Raw genomic sequence first — 24,485 nt, forward strand, 5'->3', positions numbered from 1 at the left:
CAAGATAAAATATTTTGTCTTGATTGGACAAATTACGATCAAAATTTCGATCGTTTGCATGCAGATACATTGAATCAACTCAGTCCGGGCGTTCAGATCTGTTTTGCATATATGTTTTCCAAGACGTTAGGTGTTTCTAAATGTAAACTGGTTATTGGAGATTTATTTGGATATTACAACATGAATGTTGAAGATAGATTTACATTTACTAGAAATTGTTAGAATCGTCTATATAATTTTGCATAGTTTCTACTGACATTTTTTCCAGGAAAAATATATTAGGGATGAATAAGCAATAGTTTAAAGGATTCCGACGGAAACTTCGTATATGTCAGTCAACGCTGAGCGCTTTACGACGACTATGATCATGATATGCGAATCGTTTGGATTTAAAATGCTAAAGACAAACACTAAGATCTGCCCACCTCTTCTTTGAAGGCTATGCGTCACAGATCCAAAAATAAATAGACTTCCTCATTTCCAATCATTGGCTTTCGATTAGTCGGAAACAAGATTCTCTAACTCAATCTGACCATGTGATGTGTATGTTTCGATGTAAAATGACGTTTGAAACGCCTGCACAGACTCTGACCAATCAGAAAGCGATAAACAACAACGACCGCTCTTGTGATTGGTAAAGAGCATTGCTGGCTTCGTTAGGTTCTTTATAAAGTGCAACAAGCTGACGAACAATCTTTAGACAGCAAGGTATCTCTGGCGATCAGAAGATTGGCGAGTGACGAAATCAGGCAAGATAAAACATCCAGACGCCAGAAGAAGTTTTCAAACAGAAATAGAAAGGGGGCTTGGTAAGCTTGCTCTTTTGAATCTAAAAATTGTGTTGTTTCTTTGTTGTTTCATATTTAATTTTGTATATCTTTATTACAATATCGTAATGAATCAATATGTGGGACAAAAAGCACAGCATACTTAAGAGAACTTCGTCCAATAGAGTGTAAACAATTCAATGTAAACGATTAATAAACATTCATTATTAACAGTTTTTTGGCGGTACCGAACTTGAAAATGGCTTTGAAAAAAGTAAACATTTTATAACATATTGGCTAAATGCTTTTTCGTCTGACACTCCTCAAAGCATAATGCGTCAGAGTACTAGTCCGAAAGAACACGATGAAAAATATACACCCAGTTGTGGATCGAGCTCCAAAACTCAAAAAACCGTTTGCTGGAACTGGTCAACTTAAAAGCGTTGGCGACAGAAATTTAAGATAGGATAAGACCCACGGACTCTCAACGACCGAAAATTCATGGCCTCCCTAAAATACACCAGCTGAACGTCCCACTTAGACCCATCTTGTCTATGATTGGCTCAGCACAACACGAACTGGCTTTCTGAAGTTTTTGACCCTGCTCTTCAAAAATATTCAAAACATTGCTTCAAGGATTCGTTTACGTTCGCTGATTGCATGCTCGTAAGTTGACATTGTTATTAAAAGTAATGTAATAAACAATGGTTTTATAGGCATAGAAGGTAAAAACTAAAAAACCAATGTGCAAATAAAAGTTTAAAATCCAAAATGGAAAAATGAGAAAAAAGGAGATAAGGAATAGTCACTACCATCTGGTTAAAGCCTGAAACTCAGATGGGAGGGGGGGGGGGGTGGTTGTGTGTGCCCCTTGTATGTTTTGAGCAATTACCTTGTAAGTGGGCAGAAAATGATAGAAAAGCAACTCATCAGCCAGAAACCGTAAAGGGACATTTCGGGGTTTTAATTGCGTTTCACATATGCCTTGCCACTTTTACAATAGAAGAAAAATTGTCTCCAAATTGACGTGATCACTGATCATTGAGCTGCATCGTGATTGGCCGTCCAAAGTAGCTGACTGTGATCTAGTGCCGACCGATTCATCCCGTACATTGAGCAATAGAAGTGATGACAGGAAGCGGAAAGATGGCGAGGTAATGGGTGAAATAGGGTGAGGTAATGGAATTGACGGAATTGACGGAAATTATGAAAGAACTTATCCCGGCAAAACTAGTATCCTAATTGGTTTCTTTTTTGACCAATCGTTTTCAGAACATTCCGGTTTGTATTTTAAGAATGTGTGATGGAGAAATGCTTGAACTTTGTTTCTGGGAAACTGAAAAAATCCATTCAATGTGATCATGAAAGTTCAAAAGAAATGATCGACATGGATTTTACATTTTCAATTATTTGCAAATGTGACTTCAGTTTTCGTCAACAGGGACGCTTTTGACATTTCTCTTGCATTCAGATGTCCAGAAACACACGATTTTGATAGCTTTCGAATCTGAGTCTCTTGATTGAAATACAAGAGGCAAGAAACCCAGATTTTTTAAGCATTTAGATATTGACATAAAATTTGAGTTTATATTTCTCAAAAATCAATATTTTGTAATCGGCACTTTGCTGCTACCGCGCTGCCCCCGTAGCTCCGTTGGTCTGGTAATACACCAGTATTTTTGGAAGGAAAAGAAAGAGTAAAACTGAATTATTTCCAAGAGCATGGCGACGAGCAAGACACAACATTTTCACGAATGCACCGTGATTTTATCACAACACGCTGAAGAAAGCAAAAATAAATGTTTACATACAAGACACTTTTAGAGAAAATGATCCGGATTTAGGACACGGATTGAAATCTATCGCGTTGTTTAGGAAAGAACCATTAAATGGCAAGTTTCGATCTTCCACTCTTCAAAGTTAGAGCCTAGCCATCTGCTTGCTTAATGACGAACCAGTTGCGTGGAAGGTTCTAAGTCCTTTTCATTGTGAAATCCGGTGTTTTACAGGACTTGAAGAAAACAGACCTCAGTTCGAAATAATGTTCATCAAATTTGAGAATCCTTTTGGAAAACAATCATTCACGATTAAAATTGCAAAGACAGTAAATTTAGTATTTCAGGACGTTTGGCAAAAGAAACCTTTCAAGCAGGCAAACAACGAAGGCACCCTTTTGATGTTATTGAATCCAATATCTAACTTACAACAAAAATTTATTCAAATATTTCACCTATTGGAACTTATAGCGATAAGACCCACTGTCAACCAACGAAGAAGCCTCTCTTGTTTATTTGCAAGGTCTTCTCTTGTTTATAAACATCGCGCCTGCTAAATTTCACGAATTTCTGTGTCCGAAAATATAATGTGCGCAGCTACACCAGGAAGGTAAACATAAAGGCTGGAATACACTAGGCATTTAATTTTTCGTTTCTGAGGTGCATCAATATCATTGCCTTGGTGACATTGAAACCACTTCCTCTCCGTAATGGACATAGAGTACCATTACGTCATGTGAATATTGAGGCTATGATCTAGTGCCTACCCGAACTCACCTCGCGAAGCAGCTGGTGTCAGTTAGGGCACCGTTTTGTAAAATGCATGCTAACGAAAAAAAGTTGCTAACTCCACCACGTCAGATTCGGCTGAGAGAGACAAAATATTACCATTTGAAAATAATTTGCATTATGAAAACTATGGGGATATATGGAACTGCTTTTTGTTATCGGACATTCCATACAATTATGCCCTAGGTACAGCTTATTGTCTAGGCAAAGAGCATGGAATTTAAAATAAAGTTGAGAACCAACTATAAAAATTATATATTTGTAACCAAAAAAGGACGTTCACCGAACCGAAACCAAAACCGAAGGGCATGGCCGCCAGGACCGTCGAGAGGGGGGGATAACCAGGGTAGTTACCAGGGGGCCTGGGGCCTTGAGGGGCCCGTAGAAAATAAGGTATGTATTTTTGGCTATGAGTTTTCAATTAGCAGTATTGGCAGGGCGGGCCCATAACCCGATTGATATTCGAAATTTAATCTTTCAACATGGGATCAACAAGCTGGTCTATGATGAGGACCTTTTCTTGTTAAGGTTTATAATTAAAACATTGACGATACGATCATAATATACTTCTCCGGAAGCCGAAAAATTCGATTGCACTTACATATATCTACTTTTAGGTCAAATGTTTTAGTTATTCCTTGTGTGGACTTCCTATAAACGTAAACCTAAATCTTCCATTCACGGCGTACACCAGAGAAAAAGCACATGCGAAGAACCAAGACAAATCCAAACGCTATAAAAGTCTTTATCAAAATCACTAAGCGGGATCACGATCCAACCAACCCCTGCGATGTCATCTTACAGGCACAAGTCTGGTGCTCAGAAAAGGCAGGAAAAAAGATGCGAGAAAAAGAAGCAAAGAAAGCCTCTCGCACATTGTTTGAGGTAGGTGCTTACAAAAGAGACAAGGAAGGTGATTCAACTTTGAATAAACCTGGTGAAAGCTCTGTTCAAAGCACTGCTGAAGAAGAAGAAGACACAGACGGCTTGGCTGCTTCGGTAGACCATGACACCACAGAAAGTAGAGAAAGCACTATTGATTCATCATTAAATCAAGATACTGTTCATAGTGGATCATCTAGTTTTGATGTCGGCACATTGACCGGATTTCCAACGATAAAGGAGTTAGAAAAGGTTGTTAGAACTGGTCATTTGCCTCATCCTCCAGAGTTTTGTTGTGCTTTTTAAGGCTGGTCGGTGTATGGTAGCAAAATCCACAATGAAATAAACACAATATATCTATATATACTATTTACAAGTTATTATTATAATTAATTCCATTCTTGACAACGAACAATCAATCCATCAATCAATTACTTTAACACAACAAGATGCAGCTAAGCGTGCTTTAAAACCAATATCGACTACGGACAGCATGATAATATTAAGAACAAAAGAGCAACGATATTTATTCTAAACTTATATTACAACAGTTTCCCAAAGATTGCAACGGCCACAAATTTCCAACAACGGTCCTAAATGTGAAGCAGCAGAATGGGGAGATAGTAAGAAGCTGGCTTGTTTTCAGTACTACAAAGGCTGCACTCTATTGTTTGTCATGCAGGTTGTTTGGGCACACTATTAATAATGGTTCAAAATCAAAATTGGCTTTTCCTGATGGTTGGGGAGCGAACGACAGCTGGAAAAGATTGTGGGAAAAGATTAAGGACTTCGCCATGACGAAAGCAAGAAAAGCAGTTTTTTAAACTCTTATTTGTTTTAATGATTTGTTTTATATAGTCACTAATTACATGTTCTGTTAAAGACCTTAAAATACAAATTCAAGTGTTTCAGGGGCGTTGATTTCAAAATTCATGCCTTTTACAGTCCATCTAACTGCATTGCTAAGGGCGTAACCCAAAAAAGGTTTCTGCAGCCTTCGACGGTGGGGCCCCATGACAGTCCCAGCCCTGGGGCCCGGCCCGTCTCTCGACGGCCCTGCGTGTGGGACTACTCGACTCTAGAAATAGGGGGATCTGCGCACTTTCCCCGCGGGTATTAACTCGAATTAAACGATTAATTCCCATTTAACTTGGAGAAGATGAACGCACTTGAACGCTCAAAAAAGCTAAACGCCAAGATCAAAAAATTTTGATCTTAGCGTTTAAACATAAAAGAAGCCGAAAAATTCAAGGAATGTACATTCATCAACCAACAAGTAAGATGCAAATGTAAAGCCATATAAGGCAATTTCAACCGTAGAAATGCATGAAATCGATTACGTGACTGTTAGCACCTTGCGATCAATAAAACATTGCCAATTAACAGATTTCTGCTATACAATCAGGATTAGTTGAAATGACTAACGAGAGGTCGTAAACTGAAAGCATAGAACACCTACAATGTACACGTAAAAGAATTGCGAAATTTGTGCCACGAAAATGCAAGGGAACTTAAGTTGCGATCTTGTTGCGATACTTGATCGGATAGTGTAACAATGGCCTTTACATAATTTTCAAGAGAGGGTTACAACATCTTACAATTGCATAATTCATAAGTGATAAAAGAGCCAAAATGATAATTGTTTTAGTGTTTGAATGCATGTCTGAGAGTCTATAAAATGCGACATTTAGACATTTTGACTTGTCTTCACACAGCTAGGTGAGTGTTTATGTTTTGCAAGTGGGAATGCCTCGGTAGTTTATCTGTTATCTTTAATTAAATTAAAGGATTAGAGATGAACGCACTTGAACGCACTTAGTCGCCTAGTGGGAACCAAGCTTTAATGGCGGACGTTATAGATTTCGGCCCAACTAAGAATCCGGTCTGGATAATTCCGATTAATCCTGTGCCATACAAGTCGAGGAGTTTTTTACTACATTAATAAACGAATCACAGGTCGCCTATGGTAAAGGAGTGGTCTCCAAAGAATATGACATCCAGCAAAACATGATACCTAACCGGATTCCTAATATTCCCCGTAATTTGCATTTTGACATTATAAAGTGTGTCCCAGTTACCAAATTTCTGATATCTCTCTTACAGGGAAACACTTCGACATGCCAGCTAGAAACATCTATAAACCGAGAGAAGGAGGCCACCTTCAAAATGACATCAATCATACGAATCCAATGTCACTAGCCTCTTGTCACCTACATCGTACCAGTAGCGCCATCAATGGCTTTGCAGACGACATGGCAGCAATTCCAGACGTTGCAAAAAACAGTTTTCTCCTAAAAAAGGGTAATTTTTTGCTTCATTTCTTACTTTGATTGTTTGCAGAGAGAGGTGCAAATTAAAGCATTTTTGGTGGGGGGGGGGGGGGGGGGGTGTAAGGACAAGTTGACCAAATCATCAAAACAATTCTTAATAGATAAATATATTGAAAGTGTGTCAAAACTAAGTTTGTGAGAATGACTAGCGGCCTCGCACTTTGGTGAAATGGAGGATTTAACTATCTTTGGGACCGTAGTGGACATTTGGTACTTTAGAGGGGAACCTACTAGACACAGTATGAAACATCTGCCTTCTATTTGCTTGACTGGTGTTTTTTGGAGCAATTGACAAAAAAAGTAAATCATGCATGTACCAAAACTATCAGTAAAGAGTCTAATGTGCACAGGGACACATTGAGGATAAATTTGATAGATGACTATTTTCGGATTGTTTGTAAAAATATTTACTTTCTGTACTATCGATTAACATATTCTTATCATCATTTCTAGCATCTTTTCCATGTCATACTAAATTCAAGGAATATCCAAAAATTAAATTTTTTTTTCTCCTAAGAATGTGCTGGTTAAGGCCTCCTCTCGAGTAAATTGTCAAATTCACATCAAAATTCGCCTTTTGCTTATCCCAGTTTTATCATTTGTGCAAGATAGAATAGCTTTTTGGGGAGTCGTTCTGCAGCATATATCCATGTTTTGCGTTGATTTGCAGAACGAATAACAGGAAAGCTCCGCAAATTAGTGTTGAACGACTCCCATACTTACCTTTTTGGAAATTTATTTGATTTTGTCCACGGATGGGCATTTTCGCTTACCTATAATGCTCTCACTCCATTCCAGAGCAGTAGAAAGTACCGCCATTTTTGCACTTTAGCTTAGCTCGGGACCGACTGGGGCTGATTAATTTCTACACCCTCTAACTTGCGCCCCCGCTGTAGCATTGGTTATGGAATGCCAGACCCATCAAGAAAGGGTTGGAGCTAGATCGCCCAGGGCACCTAGCTGACAGAGGTCCAACAAATTATTTCATTGGTATTGTGTAGAAATGAATGGTAACTTAACTATGTCGAGCAACCGCAAAAGTTCAGTACAAGACTTAACAAGATAAATATACAATACAAAGATATTTTAGATTCTATGCGGTTCTATTACCCTTATCTAAAGCTGCTTTAAAGTTTATCGGTTTAAAGTGCTTCTGTTATTGAATGGCACTCCCATACCTGAGAAAGTCACATTGATAGCATTAACATATGATTTGTTGAAAAACTGTTTTGTTCAAAATATTACTCAAAGCATGATTAATTTTAGCATCTAGCTAGGCTTGGTCTCTGAGCCACCATTATTGGAAGCAATGAAGAATTCCAGCTGCTAAATTCCTGAATGCGGCTAAGAAGCATAATATTACCTATTCCAACAAGTAATGTTAGGAATCTTCGTTTGACTGTGTATTTGATTGCAGGTTTAAAAAATAGTGAGCTGGTGGGCAACTCGGACTGTATCAGCAACCTGGCGAAGAGTTGCAACCAGTGCGGGATGGTACTAAAAAAGGAGAAAACTGGGCTTCCTGTAATGAATTGCGATAAGCAACAGATCAACGTAAATTCAAAGAAGGCTGAATTTCTAGTTGGAGAAATTGACTCTGATACTGAGCAAAGTGTAGCTGATGAAGCTCCGTCCTTGGTTGCAAGCGGTGTCAAATCACGTGTTTTATTCTTTGAAAGTAAGCAAGAAGTTCCATTCGGCCAAAAAGTAAGGCTCTCTAAGTCAATGCCCAGTTTGTTGGATGAAAGCCTATCCAAGGAGGTTGAAATTCCTGTTGTCGAAACTGAAATGGCTCCAGTCGTGGAAAAAGGTGCAGATTTCCTACACCAAGCAGAGGCCTACCAAACAAAAATCAAACCGGCTAAAACAAATACCCAAACAGTTTGCACAGAAACCTCTCCACCAGACCAAGCAAAATCTTCCTCGCTGCCAGTTAAGGAAGCCAGCATCCTGGCTGAATGTACCTCCACTCCAACCTGGTCTTCTCTTTATGGAGCTGAAGAGCAGCAAGGAGGAATGTCAGCTGGATGTCCATTCTCAGGAAAGACCCAACTTAAAACGGTTCGATTAAAGAACTATGTCAAGGACAGTCAACAAAATGACACTTTGCATATGAAATCAAAAGTATGTTAAGTATTAGATTTGATAACAATTTTTTTTTTCCCGGCAAAGAGACTTAGAGTCTTTTTCAATCTTCCAATTTCACATTTATAGGACTTCTTTCCAGTGATTTACATTCCTGGATATTTCACGGTTTTTGCGATGTTTTGATTTTTAAACTCGTTTGCTCTTAGGAAACTCACTGCACTGGATCGAGGTGCATGGGTTCGCTAATGCAACCTTATGGTGGAGGAGAGAGTAGGCCACATGGAGTGCCACGTCCAAAAGAAGAAGTTAAAGAACAGGCGATACTTTTTCTCAGAGAGTATTACGCTTATTTGAAAAGGTAGGCTTAGCAACCTCTTCATTTTCCCCCTCTTTGTAATATATTTGCTCATCTCTTAAACAGAGAGCCTTCAAGGAATTTTTTATTGCCAATCTTTCGTTTAAGACAAGATTCAGATGATCATCAGAAGCGCGTCAAGGAAGTGCTAGAAGAAGTTGAAAGAACTGGTACCTATGAGTTATATTATGACGAGCTTACTTTTGGGGCAAAGCTAGCCTGGAGAAATGCATCAAGATGCATCGGCAGAATTCAATGGAATAACCTCAAGGTATTCAATTTTTTAATCACAATTAAACTGTGTTTAGATATTTTGTTTAAGATCTTATATCATTGCGTACTAGATTCTAAAATGGATGGCATTTTTCAGTATCTTGACAATAAGCATATGTATTCGGCCAACTTCTCTTTCTGAAGAAAAGCGAAGTAAATTCAAACAAGTGTTTAAACAAAGCAATGTGTTTAAACAGAAAGTGCGATTGTAACATTACTTGTATTCAAACATGTAGTATACTCTGCAAAGTTATTTGGTCGTTTGTATCCCTATCTCTGTAAGTTACCCTCCTGAACTTCTCCTGATTCATCTAGAATTTAGAGATAACATGATGCAAGCATATCCAACAATTCTTCTTCATCAATGTTTTCGGATGATGAAATTTTTGCTCTAATAAAATCAAAGTGATTGTCTTATCAAAATGAATGCTGAATGAATCTATTGCATCATAGAGTGGAAGCGTTCTTCATATATAAACACGGCATTACTGTTCTATTTTGGGTGTCAATATTTTATTATCTATGAACATGCATTTGATCAATTCTTGTTATTTAAATGTCATATCTCTTTCATGAAAGTCTATATTGTGACAAAATTTGGTACACATGCATTAATCTTTCATTTAGCTGCTACGACAAAATCTTTTCTTAATTCTCGCTATCTCCAAAGGTCTTCGACTTCCGTTCTCTCTCTACGGTTGATGAAATTTTTGATGCAATCTGTGAACACCTCGAGTACGCAACCAACATGGGAAACCTCAGGTATAACTCTCTATTTGTAACAGCAATTGGCTCCAACAGTCAATAAACTCAAATTCTCTCAAGCTTTCAATTTCTTAAGGAACCTGGTGCTCGGTGTAGCTGTTTGAAAAAACAGAGAATTACGTTCTCAACATTTTCTTATTTACCGATCATCACTTTATAGTTTACATACAATTAAGTCACAGGAAATAACTTTGAGAGCAAGGAACCTCTTGTTCTAAAGCTTTTTATCGCTTTACTCATAAGCATTTTGTTCAATAAAGGAATCTGAGTTTGTCTATAATCATTTGAAACTGGTTTTCTTGGCCCCAACAGATCGACGATTTCTATCTTTCGTGAACGAAGGGCAGAGATGAAGGATCTTCGTATTTGGAATTCACAGTTGATCCGATACGCTGGCTACGAGCAGCCAGATGGTAGTGTTATTGGTGATCCTGCGAGTGTTGATTTTACTAAGGTGACAGTTTCTCTCTTTTAACGAAATGTATCGTCAACTTTGCATTTCAAATGCCTACCATTATGTTAGGATTCTCTCTTTAGCTAGCATGTTGTGATAAATCGACTGTAAGAAATTGTGTGATTCTGTTAACATGAAAAGAGAGTGAAAGAGCACGCTAAAAATTCGGCAGCCTCTAAACATTCTTTTAACATGCGAAGGACAGAAGAAAATGGTTAGACGTATAAATAAAATTATTATTCTTGTAAATTTCTAACTAGAATAGATGATCTTAAGATAAACACTAATCGATAATCATTTTGCATTCGTTTGAAATGCAGGCCTGTAAAATTTTGTTGAAATTTAAAAATTCGTTGTGTTTGTAGCTCGTGTGAGCACTGACAGTTTCACATGAGCTACAAACACAGCCATGAAATATGGCAAAAGCCTAAAATATTCAAGTTATTTCACATCCACCTACCTTTTCATTTATCCAGCTTTGTAGCTTACTTTGTATAAAGCTGCAAATGAACTGACGCGAATAAAATGCGACTTATTTTACAGCTTTGTATGAAACTCGGATGGAAAGGTTATGGAGGTCGTTTCGATGTGTTGCCTCTGCTAATTGAAGTTGCTGGCGAGGCACCACGTGTTTACGAAATTCCAAAGCACCTTGTACTGGAAGTGAAGATCAAACATCCAGAGTAGGTTTCTTCACCGATTCAAGCTTGGTTTAATCGAAATAATTTTTTTGGTTGTCCTTTTGGCTGATAATATTTAAATTTATCAGTAAAATTATTTCAGATTTCCAGCATAATAGATTCTATTCGTCACTATTTGATGAGTTTAGAATGAATTTATTTGGAATTAGATTTTTGTTTTTTGGATTAATGAACAGAGCACCGTAACAGATTTATCGTATTCATATTTTTCAATCTCTATGAAAACTAAATTTGCCTTCGATTATAATGCGTTTATTTGTATTAATAGACCTAGGCATTTTTGTACAGAATGTTAAGACTTTTTATTTTATTATTTTTAATAAAATGGAAAAATAAAAAGTCTTAATTATTTGCTCCTAAATACCAGTATATTGAACTACCAATGTTCTTTTTCTTTGTTCAAAGATATGCATGGTTTGAAGAGCTTGGCTTGCAATGGTACGCACTACCAGCAGTGGCAAACATGAAGTTAGATATCGGCGGTGTTGAGTTTCCCTTCTCGCCATTCAATGGATGGTAAGCGCAAAGACTCCTGTAATGTTTTTAAATGCAGTTTCAGCATCGTACACATGTCATGATTTATATACGTAATCTCTAAGTGTGTTGTTCACTACACCGAATACGTCTAACCCCATTTTGGTAATGCTCTTTTATAGTTTAAGAGCTTAAGCTTTTTGCAAGAACTTGTTTCGCCATTTCCTAGGTATATGGTCACAGAGGTTGGAGCGAGGGATCTTGGTGATACGGCGAGATATAACATGCTTGAGGTAAACTCTATAAATTATTTATGTCATTGACAAATACAGACAAAACACATTAGTTTGCTTGGAGTAACTCAAATACTTAATATTATAGTTATCGTCATGATGTCATTTTGAGAATGCTTGTTCTAGAATTTTCATAAAAAACCTTAAAAATAACCGGCAATTTCCTCCACACACTCTTAAACTATCCTCAAGACCCTGTTGTAATGCAAAACTTACAAAACTTTTAATACGCAATGCTAATGTGTTTGTCTATAGCCGATCGCCAAGAAAATGAACTTAGACACAAGAACCCCGGCAAGTCTTTGGAAAGACCGGGCAGTTACAGAACTAAATCAAGCTGTGCTTTATAGCTTCCAGGTAAGACAACACCCGATCCTGTTTCTGTGTTTTAATCTGCAAAGACACTCATGTAGCATTCCTTTATACAAGTGCATGCAGTATATCTTTTCTACTAACTTTAAAAATACAGTTGGACATTTAATTAAGAATCTACGGATGAAATTTTTGTTGTGCCATTTACGATTGGAATGGAGAGACAAAGTGAAGAAGAAAATGAGTGCTGCAATTACCTGGAAAATCTCTTTATTGTTTCAATAGAGGTCATGGTTGATTCCAAAATGATACAATTTATAACAGTTGTTAAGTCAGACTTACTAAGCAACAATAGTACGCATAAAGATTTTGAATTTAATGTAATAATGTCAAGCCCTGGAATGTTGGAAAATTGACCAAAAAAAAGAGGGAAGACTTGGTAAATTGTGTTCTTAGCTGCATCCGGAGTTGGAAACAATCATTTTGCAAATTAATATTCTGTCTGCTACCAACATGATTATGCAACACAAATCCTTACCTTAATCTGTAAACAGTTTTAATTCTTGTGGATTACAAAGTATCCTTCATTTTCTAACGTTACCTCTGTATATCAGAGGGACTCATACCAAATGATATTTGGTTCTCCAGCAATTTAAAGAGATGTCAACACCATGTGCCAATGATATTTTACTAAACTGTTGATGTTACTCAAAGGAAGTAACTATGTTATGTACGATAGTCCTCTAAGCCTACTGGGCCGCTCCTCAATGGGTCGTTTGACTTATTCTGTTATGAAGGACAAACGAGATTGTTTGAAAAAATAATTTCTTATTTTTTGAAGATATATCTCTTTATGTTATTTATTACAATGTTTATGAATAATTTTTGATAGTGAAGCGAATTCCTTCACGTACCAAAACTCCAAAGTTTATTTACTGTAATATTTCCCTTTAAAGATATTTATTTCTCAACAATTTATGAAAGATTTAATGATAATTTTTCAAATTTGCAAATACTTCTACGAAAATACTTTTCCATTAGGAAGCGAAAGTTACTTTAGTTGATCATCACACGGCATCTGATTCTTTCATCAAGCACATGGAAAACGAGGTAATTCTAATTTATTCCAACAACTTCTTCGCAGCTCCAATTCTCCATGTTGCTATCTTTCTTGCATCTTTAATTTACTTTCACTTGAACTGTTTACTAGGCCATCAATATTGTGAACGTTGCCTAGTTCCTTTGAATAAATCAAGATAAAGGGCTAAAAGCAAATGCCGTAAACTGTGAATTTCTTTCAAGACAGTGTTCATCACTTTATCCGCGGGGCAAATTACTCCAAGAAAATCTCGTACGCAATTTGCAAGAGTGAAATGGCCCAAGACAGTGAACAAGCTACTTTGAAAATGTTGTCCTAAGTGAAAAACAAGATAATCTTGAATTTAGCATTGGTTAAAAATTCAGAAGAACAAAAGTAACTTTCTCCAAAGGGAGTCTTGGTATATCTCAAAGACCCTTCTGAGGTGGAGGGAGTGGGGGTGTACTTTTTTCTCCATACAGCGCATCAATTACTTTATGATGCGACGTATACTTTAGAAAATATCATCGATCCAAAATTCGTTCACAATGTGCATCATCTACCACTGTGCTTATGTATTCTGTTATATTCTAATGTTTATCATAAAGTGCATTCCGTAAATGACATAAAACAAGCTTTTTTCTCGCACAGCATAGCCAGTCATTTTACCCATGAAACAAGTGCACTATTTTTTATGCCAAGCTATTTAGAAATAGGCCCACATTAATTTAAATGCTCAAGCGAGCTTTGTTTGCTCTGTCATAATCTGCTCTACATTTTTCTCAAAATGCAGCAAAAACTGAGAGGAGGCTGTCCTGCCGACTGGGTCTGGATTGTTCCACCGTCCAACGGATCCACAACTGAAGTTTTCCATCAAGAAATGCTTAATTATACCCTGAAACCTTCTTACGACTACCAAGATGATGCATGGAGGCATTACCAGTTTGAGGATGAGATCGGGTTGAAGAAGCTTACATTCAAACAAGCAGTAATGTAAGAATGATTCTATTCGAGAAAGCTTTTGTTTAACCCTATTCAGACTAGGCTTTTTGAAACTTTCGGGAGATTAGGGGGGCCCCCCTCCGCAAATTCTTTGTCCCTCTAGCTAGGACAATGAACTTTGTTTGGATGGTACTCTTATCTATTCTCCACATTTAAGTACTATTGTTTCAATTTTAAGTCACGTGGTTTAACGATGACGTCATCATAATGGTGGCCGGGGGGAGCAAAAATTTCGAAAATTTTAGAAAATCTCAAAAAATTCATAAATTCCAAAGCATCGGTCTAAGATTTTAAAATAAGCACATTTAATGCATTTTCTAGCAGAAACAAGAAAAATGACACAATTTTGATGCTATTTCTCAAAATTATTAATGTTCCAACACAAGCACTCAACATATTTTGTATTTGGCTATAGTTCTTTCTATACAACTAAATGATCGACATAACTAAATGTCATGTTAAAGTTCATTTTTAATGCCTTAGCAGAAAAATTAATCTAAACTGCCTTTGCTCATACCATCAACTTGCAGTTTTATTAAATTAACATCTAGAAATATGTCAACAAATGTGTGCGCATGCCCAGCAGAAAAACCATAGAAAACGATGTTGAATTTATATTTTCTGGTCAGAATCGTGAAAAGGGCACAAATTAATGCCTTGATACTAGTTTTCATCAATGTGTCTACTTTTGTTGCGAATCCGCCGCAGATTAAACTTTTTTTTCTTGACTAGTTTTGAAAACGCCCCTACATAACCCCCTGATTAACTGAAAAATTTATCTTTTTATTTGAACATGTGTCAGACAGGTTTAAACTAAAAGTCAGGAGGTCTGAGGGGTATTGCTTTGAAACTATATGAAAGAAAAGTTATGAAAGAAACTTTGTGCCCCCCCCCCCCCCCTAGTCTAGATAGGGTTGAAATAAGGCTAAATCTTCTTCTCTGAACAGGCCAAAGTAATATCCCATCTGTTTTCCTCCACCATACTGTGTACATATTTTTAATTCAAAATTTTGCGCAACTTGGCCATAACATAACAAAATCTTGGTGAGATCATAAATTTCAAAAACATTTATCAATCTTTTTTGTCTAAAGCTATATTCATAATATCTTTGAGGATGCTAAAATTATTTGAATGCCTGTTTGATATGATATATGAAACTTTTATTACAGTCTTGTGAAGATTACAAAAATTTTAATGAATGATGTAATGATGAAGAGGAAGAAGGCCACTGTTCTCTATGCTACTGAAACTGGGAAATCTGAGACTTTTGCTAAGACGCTGGCGAATCTTCTTTCTCGTGTCTTCGACGTCAGGATATTCTGTATGAACGAATACGAGTTTGATGACATAAACAAAGAGAGTTTGCTTGTGATTGTCACAAGCACGTTTGGAAATGGAGAGTCTCCAATGAATGGAGAGGTGAGTCTGGTTTTCTATGTGGTATTGCCTGAAATTTAAAGAATGTATGGCGACTTAGTTAGCTACAGTTTTATAGAATACTTTTTGTCTGGTCAAAAATAAAAAAATTGATTTTTATTTTGGATATTGGACTCTATATGGCAAAGAAATTTTGTCTTAATTTTTGTAATGGCTGTTGAAGTATTTTGGAAAGGTATATTTGAAATATACGGCTAATGCTACCATAATTAGAATACAGTATAAGAGAGTTTACTTAAACCTAAAGCTGGTATTTCTTATTGCCATTATCCACTTCTCTATGCTGTAAAGCATTTGTTCTAACTGCGAATAAACATTTTAGGACTTCAGTGACAAACTGTACAAACTTGGAAAAAAGTACGCAAGGTAATTTTAGATTGACAATTTTTAAATCTTTTGCAGATATTTTTATATCATTTAACTTTTCTATCTTCGATTTCAACTCGAGATCTGTTCTTTAGCCAAGGCAAAATAACAGTAATACATTAGCTAAATTCAGGCCAATTCTCAGCCGATTGAGATTTAACTTGTGTTGCACATTTAGCGACCTTTATGGTATTCTTGAAATTTTTTAATGAATCTTTGCGAACTGAATGGTGAAAATTCTAGTTAGGAACAGATCGTACTTTAAATATGCAAATGACGTCAATTTATCACCATCAAAGTAAGCATTTGATATCTTTGTATCTTTTTTGTTAATTCTTTTCAACTTATTTTTCGAGCTTTATTTACTGTACTAACAAATCTTTATTTCACTGCTCGACCTTTGTGTCTGTATTTGTGTCTGTATTGTATTATTATTTGCATTACAGTTCGTCTGGCGAAAATGGCCTTGGTATGAACTCAAAACTTTTAACTAGCCTCAGGTAAGCATTTTTGTGACTTAAAACTGTTCAATTTGTTTTTGCTCGATAGAGCGATAAATGTTCGACCACCAACATTCATACATGTGGATCTAGCCATTGTACCATGTTTTGGGCATAAAATAGATGGGACACATGAGAAGAAGTTTTTTAGGATGATTATATAGCTGAATCAAACTGTGAATATCAAAGGATAGATAATTGAGCAACATTATAGCAAAAACAAGGTATCAAAAAGCAAAGACACCAAGGCCTCCGGTGAAGGGGGGCCAGGGGCCATGGCTCCCACTCTTTTGGAAAACAATAGAGCTTTTTTCAAAATCCTATCTTATGATTGTTTAATATTCCTCTGCCCCTCCCCCTACTTTCCAGCCTGCGTCGGAGCCCATGGACACGCTAACGATCTTTACGATTTAAGACGTCGCAGTGTACCAAGACCTCAAGATTCAAAGCATGCTGATTCATTGCTGCTATTAAATTTAACCAAAAATTTATAATTCTATCCTGTTATCCTTTGATATTCTGCCATTGACCGCTGCATATTCTTAAGCTAGGCTATCAATGATTTTGTATTTTACTTACATATAAGGTTGTGCAGTGCCTTAAAATATGCATTTATTCATAGATTTCAACATTAAATGTATCATCATCTTCGTTGTACATATTTTTTATCCAAGGTTGTCAAACTTAAATTTACTGCGCAATCAGTATTTCATTCTATCATTTTTTGCAGATTCGCAGTATTTGGCCTTGGATCCAGTGCATATCCCAACTTTTGCGCTTTTGCCCATTTTTGCCGCTCTGTTCTCAAAGATCTTGGTGCCAAGGAGATTCATGAAATTGGAGAAGGGGATGAATTATCCGGTCAAGAAGATTCCTTCAAAAATTGGGCCAAAGGGGCATTTGAGGTAGGATTTTAAAAAAACCGAATTTCTGATCTTGCCTCACAAACTAGCACTACTACCCAAAGAGATTAATTTGCCAGCTTGTGTCCACATTTTTTTAACCTGAGTCATTTCTTACAGTTTATTGTGTTAGTACACCGTATGTTCTCGTTGGACAGTCATTACACTTGGAGACATCATTTGATGTCAACCTTTAATGCGTTATATTGTTTCCATTCAAATTACCATTTTCTGATTTGTTTCAAAGCATCAAGGCTTATATTTTTCAAGCAAAGAGATATTATTCAAAAGTTGTAAATCCATACAAAATATTTTCGTATTCAATCAAGTTTGCCAAATTTGATTGTCCCCTTCTACTGCGTCAAAGGACCTTATTGTCTAACAGTTAAATCATAGAAACTGCCCTATAATCGCAACGTTCAAGATAATATTTATTAATTTCCAGGCCTCTTGTGATGCATTTTCGATTGATCAAAGCAAACTATCACTCGCATCTGACGTCACCAACATTGAAAGAATCTTCGATCCGAGCAGTTACGGATTCGATTATGAAGACAGCCAACCATTGGATCTTTTATCAGGTTTGACATATTCTGCGAGTATTTAAAACATTTCAGAATGCTTAATTGCCAGAGGAAATGCAGTTTAAGGCTCTGTTTATTTGTCATTATAAATCTTTGTTCGGATTTTCCGTGTATTTGGATGTTTATTTACTTCGTTTGTTCTTATAATTTTATCATGGTAATAACAATGAGCCTAATACGGATATTTTCCCCCTTGATTTGACACCCATTGAGAGTGAACAAATTTGAATTTCGTAGGCCTTTCGACTTTGCATTCGAAAGAGTTACATGTTGTGAAAGTGCTTTCAGTTAAAGAGCTTCAGGCAAAAAGCTCCAGGTAAATGCAACATTTTTTAGACTTTTGTATTCATTTAAATATTTTGAATTATCTTGCAAACCTCTTCTCGTCTTGCCATATCATAGATTTGGAGTTTCTCCCATTTTTCTTGATTCTTCAACACTTTTTGAACTGGTGATATCCATTTTAGCAATAGATCTGACAGCACTTACTGTAGTGAAGTGACGTATGTGTTATTGTAGCGTGTTTAGGAAAGTCACGTGACGAGCACAACATGAGAAAAACTAAGATGACTACTTGCTAGGCTCGTACTAAGCATGAGATATACTTCGGCTACAACGATGCTATATCTGTGTTCATTTCATTTAGTCGCTCAACAATTTTGGTAGAGCTCGATAAAGAAGCAAACGAATCAATGAGTTTTGAACCAGGTGACCACATCGCAATTTACCCATCAAACGATTCGGAGATTGTTGACAGACTGATTGATCTGCTGCATGACGCTCCTCAGCCTGATAGGCCGCTTCGAATCAAGAAGATCAGCGACAGTTCCACTGCGTGGGAGGCGGTTCATCGACTGCCGCAGCACAGCTCTTTGCGTCAGGCCCTTACACATTTTATCGATATTACAAGCCCACCTTCCCAAGAAGTGCTAAGAAGTCTTGCTAAGCTGGTAAGGGGCATTTTGTTTCTGTAATAGTGGAAAAATTCATTCTAATAATTACAAATAAGCTAAAAGTTCTTTTGAGAAAAAATTTTTTCATAAATTTTATTTTCAAGAAAAGATTATTAGAAAAAATCAGATCGAGCTTTTATAGTGGCTTGGAATATGATGATTTTACACAAGTTTTATGAAGCAACGATTATGGACGGTCGCGTAAACATTAATGACACTTTGATTCATCAGCTAAAGTAATCTTTGTATTATTTAAGGCAACGAACGAAGATGACATTAAAGCACTTGAAAATCTTTCAAAGGTAAGAAATTGAGAATGGTTTATTATCTAATAATCGGTACAGATTATTTTCATTCCGTTTTCGAAACAGAATTGATTTTCTTGACTCCAAAGTCGAGGATGTGTTTTTTCTTTAGGCTTTTCTTAAAGAGCAGAGCCTAGTGTTTTTGCAACCAATGGCTTCTTCCATAATGTTAGACTCGTGATCTTATTTATAATGAGCTAATTGAATTTGAATCAATTCTAGGACAAAAAGGCGTATGAAGAATGGAAAATTGAAAACTTCCCAACTATAATCGACATCGCGGAAGATTTCCCGTCCCTGAAGTTGAACGGGATTGATTTGCTCATGCTGCTGCCAGTGTTGCAATGCGTATGTTGTAATTATTTATAATCTGTTTTCTCTATTTTTCTTTCTTTTAGTGAGGTATCTGGTCTGTTATGGTGCATATCTCGTATTTTATACTGAGGCAAAAAATCTTTCAGATATAATTGTTTTTTTATTCCTTTCCCGTATCGGTGGGTAAATTTGTTCCTCTTTTTATTGCCATCAAAACTTGCGGATGAATCATGATCAAAACAAAAATATCACTCAAATGTCTATTAATTTAATTATAATTTATCCTTTCCTGCGCGTTTTAAGGGGCAAACCTGTGTGACTCATTAGGAAACCTATTGCTGCACAATCAATAATCAAATATGTAAACATTGGCCCTGTCTAGCCTGTATTAAATTAAATGTTACACTTTTCAATAGCGATATTATTCCATCTCGTCTTCTCCTCTGATGTATCCCAATCAAATCCACACTACTGTTGCAGTGGTACGCTACGAAACGCAAGGTAAAGCATCTTATTTTCTAATCGTCTCAAAATGCCAAAAGTTATTCTATCCTTTCGCACTTGTAACAATGATGAATATCTTCAGTTATCGCTTTGTATAAAACAAGTATGGTGTTCACAAAGCTACTTTTTGAGAGAATTAGCTTGTTAGTATCGCTGTTTGCAAGTGTTGGAAGAAAAAGAAAGTCTAGTTTTTCTTGACTGACCAAATGACGAAAGGAAGATAACCGTGCTTTTTCAGTTGCTGCCCATACTCTCATTAAGGGTTACAGTCCTGGAAATTTTGATCATTTTGAAGGTTTAGATAACTCGTTTTCCTGAATCCTGAAAATGTTTAGGCCTTGGTTAAGTACTAGTGTTATTTCAGGCAAAACAAAAAGAGTTCATAATGGTGTCTGCTCATACTGGATGAGCAACCTGAAGAGAGGTGACCGTGTCCCTTGCTACATTCGGAAGTGAGTAAAAGAATCTTTTCTTTTTGAAATAACAATGTTCTTGAAATGACATTTCACAAAATTCCGTTTTTTCAAAATTGCAGCGGATTTTGGGCTTGCCTGAAAAATGCTGTATACAATCTTCAATCATTGATTACATTGTTAAGAAACATCTTTACAATAAAGCCTAGCTATCTTCACAATTATCCAACCTTGTCTGTGTTCCTTCAAATCCACTAGACAACCTGATTTTTTTCAAAGGGCAGCAAATTTTCGAATGCCAAAAGATACCAAGGCTCCGGTGATAATGATTGGACCAGGCACAGGTATCGCGCCGCTGCGGAGTTTCTGGCAACACCGGCAAGTGCAAAGGGATATGGAGGAGAAGAGTGGCACTGATTGGGGCAGCATGGATCTTTATGCTGGGTGCAGGCGCTTTAAAGAAGACAACATTTATTCTGAGGAGAAGCAACAAGCATTAAATGATGGTACACTGGACCATGCCTATTTGGCACTCTCAAGAGAGCCAAAGCTCAAAAAGGTAAACAATGCCCTGTAAAGGAATTTAGACTTAACGTTTTCGAAAATTAGTATAATTGTGTTGCGAAATAAACGCGTTATCGATTAAACAATTTGACGAAGGTTTTAATTTTGCGTGTTCATTTTTTTCAAAGTTGAAACCATGTAAAGGTATGTCTTCCTAATGGCAATGATTCTCGTATACCCTTGATGAATTTTCTGACGTGCTGTCGAAATATCTCTGCTATTCTGGTTGTCTTTGATGGTTCCCTTCTTCACCGACCATTATTTTGGTCAGATGCCACAAAAACTGCATCTTCTTTTCCTCTTTCGCAGACATACGTGCAAGACGTGTTGGCAAGGCATGCTAAAGATGTCTGCAATAAATTAACAACAAAGCAAGGACACATTTATGTGTGTGGTGATGTTGCCATGGCTGCAGATGTCAGCAGAGTTCTATGTGAGATATTTCAGGATCAGCTTGGTTTTTCTAAGGAGAAAGCAAGAGAGTTTTTGAAAAGCCTCAAGGTTTGTCTATTGGATCATTAGCTTATTTTTAGTAATTGTTTAGCACCACAACGTTTGAACCCTATAAACCATAACACGTTTTGCAAGTGATTATATAAAAGTAAGTTTGTTAATCCTTGCAAAGCATTCCGTAGCGCTGCTTGAAATAATTATTTCTGTTGGTAAACTTTTGCTGCTATTAAAATATGACTTGACATTAATGGTCTCATTTAAAAAGGCAGGAGTGAATATTTTTCAATATGATCATTAGATAACAAACGATGTTAAGATATTGGAGTAGCGAGTAAAAAATCATGCAATATATCCAAAAATGACAACATATAAATCAACCTAAGATTGGATTAGTGTTCCGTTTTAGTTCAGTTCTTTACATGGTTATGTCACAAAAGAGCAGCCAGAAAGAGCAGTGTTGTTACCATCAGTAAGTGCTGAAAGTTACTTAACCTTTCGTATGCGTTTTTATTCGTTAGAGCTCTGGTCACTACCACGAGGATATTTTTGGCGTGACGAAGATTCCTGGCCCCTCACGGAAAGAGCAGAACTAATGTCAATACAGACACTATTTCATTCATTGGTAGTATAATTTTTGATTAAGTCAATTCTTGTTGTATATTAGAATAATATTCGATTTACGATTAATAATCTTCGGCACACAATTGTAAATGTAGGGTAAATTGTAAATGTTTTGCTACAGATTGATGCTCATTAATAACTTTATAGTATGTAGTGAGGTAGGAAAATTACGATAAGTCCAGTTTGTCTGTCAGCTTTAAACAAAAAACAATGTCTTTATTTCGAAGGCATAGCTTATTTATCAATAAACAACCCTGGACGACGCAGCTAAAGCAGGGAAATGAATTATTTTAAGCCATATTTTGTATAAAATGTAGTTTCAACATTTAATGAAGTATCAACATTGAAAAGCATGTCAATTGTAGTCGCGTATGTTCTAGTTAAAGGCCAAGCATTTGCCAAGTTATTGCTTGACCTCTTTAGCTAATTATGCAGGCATAATTATTATGCGAGGACTTACATAGGCAAATTGAAATAGATAACATTTGATATCAGCAAAATAACAAATGAGTTAGGATAATCCGTGAATGCCTATACTCAAAGATCGTAGTTATCAGAAAAATGTTGTTGTATTTAGCAGGCCTACATATGAATTTGAAATTTGACTCTATATATAAATAACGTTATGCATAAATATTGTATGTTTAATGGGGTTTTAATTCAGTCCATATTTTGTATAGACATATTGATATGTGAGTTTTTTACAATTTTTGTAATTCCTTTTCATTAAGTAGCAAAAGCCTTTGCATATTTAATTTTGTACAAGCTGTTGTATTGTTAGGAATGTTATATTGTTAGGTATGTTTCTTCATTAAATTCACGCAAAATGGTCGTTGCTGTTGTTTATTCTGATTGGAGATTTACATTGCTAGCAAAATGAGCAACAAATGTCTACAAAGTAATACAAAGTTACAGTGACAGTACTTTCGTCCTAAACCCAAGCAAGCTCGAGTTTAGTTTTTGATATAATGTACTTTCTTGAAAATAGCTGCAGCTCCTACTTATCATTTTTAAAGAGAAACAAAGTGAAAGTCAATTGTGCACAATAATCAGCAGAGTTATGAAGAATTGCTTCTCTTATAAAGAGAAATAGGTTGCAATAATGATATTAAATAATATCAGACCAATTCCACAACCCTGTAGTACGCTTTATACAATATTTGTGAAGGGACCATTCAATTTTGTTACCCAAATACACTTTTTTCGACATTTTGATTAGGAATTGTAGTAAATAAGAACGACCGTACTTTCATTAAAACCGTATGAATGTAATTTTGCCATGATCAGATCACGTGTATTTGTGTAACATCAAAGACTTCGAGAGATTCGTGAAAACAGCTCCTTAGGGGAAATTTTGGTCAATTCTTGCCTTCAAGTCTTCTAATGGCTTTTTAAACACACGTTGTGTGCTATTTATCCTGTTGTAATAGAAGAAAGATTGGTTGCTAACCTAAATATGAAGTCTGATGTTAATTTAGGGCTTTTCATCTTCTTCTGTAAAATTATTTTTACAAAGGAAAATTTCAAGAGGTAAAACCATACAGATTGCTTTATATTCAATCTCAGGCAACTTTTTCAAACAGAGATTTTCAAAGAGATTTTTGCCATTGAGGAGGGGGGAGCGTCAGCGCCTTCTTGCCTCCTCCTCGCTACACCACTGAGTTAGAACTATTTTTATAAACGATGGTGAAATCAAAACGTTGTAGTTCAACATATTGTAGTTCCAGAACCGACAATAATTATGATAATGATGATGATGATGCCAACGGTAAAGAAAATTATGACGGTGACGTAAATGAGGAAATGACGTAACTGACATTGAATAGATTAAAAGGAGACATACATTTCATTGCGGACCTCATGTAATAGTTTTTCTATGCGAATTCTCAAAAATCTTGAATTCAAAAATTTTGTCGTGACCAAAAATTCATCAAAATATTTGTCCGAAATTTTGTTTTTTTTTAATTTACAAAAAATTACGAAATTTTTTGTAGTTAATGTATTATCTTTCTTAAGCTTAAAACAGCTTTCTCATCACACTTCTGTACCATTCCTTGCCTTCCATTCATCCATACAGCTCTATAGTTAGTTTTTTTTCGGTCACATCTTTTAGGAAGACAAAGCAGATTTATACTCAAAACCAAGATTTAAACATATCCGCAAACATTCTTTGCTTGTTTTGCAACTTTTAGATTTGATGAGTAACGGGTACAGATTTTGCTGCGAAAG

General features: G+C 36.2%; 1 protein-coding gene across 1 annotated transcript; it reads left to right on the top strand.

The window, feature by feature from the left end:
• The first annotated feature begins 405 nt into the window (after nucleotides 1-405).
• On the top strand, nucleotides 406-23,083 carry LOC135683698 (nitric oxide synthase, inducible). Its single transcript, XM_065199031.2, has 27 exons — nucleotides 406-809; nucleotides 6,317-6,514; nucleotides 7,961-8,667; nucleotides 8,838-8,989; nucleotides 9,095-9,257; nucleotides 9,930-10,021; nucleotides 10,337-10,478; nucleotides 11,022-11,161; nucleotides 11,585-11,695; nucleotides 11,883-11,946; nucleotides 12,202-12,303; nucleotides 13,300-13,368; nucleotides 14,130-14,329; nucleotides 15,509-15,758; nucleotides 16,099-16,142; nucleotides 16,589-16,642; nucleotides 17,373-17,547; nucleotides 17,990-18,125; nucleotides 18,366-18,444; nucleotides 18,775-19,078; nucleotides 19,339-19,383; nucleotides 19,609-19,734; nucleotides 20,118-20,202; nucleotides 20,570-20,657; nucleotides 20,898-21,177; nucleotides 21,492-21,683; nucleotides 22,154-23,083. Exons 2-27 carry the CDS (start codon nucleotides 6,331-6,333, stop codon nucleotides 22,226-22,228), a joined length of 4,059 nt encoding a protein of 1,352 aa, XP_065055103.2. The 5' UTR covers nucleotides 406-809; nucleotides 6,317-6,330; the 3' UTR covers nucleotides 22,229-23,083.
• Nucleotides 23,084-24,485: the final 1,402 nt, after the last annotated feature.

This window comes from Rhopilema esculentum, chromosome 7 (assembly GCF_057945365.1).
Source record: "Rhopilema esculentum isolate cy_ngs chromosome 7, ASM5794536v1, whole genome shotgun sequence".
Lineage (NCBI taxonomy): Eukaryota > Metazoa > Cnidaria > Scyphozoa > Rhizostomeae > Rhizostomatidae > Rhopilema > Rhopilema esculentum.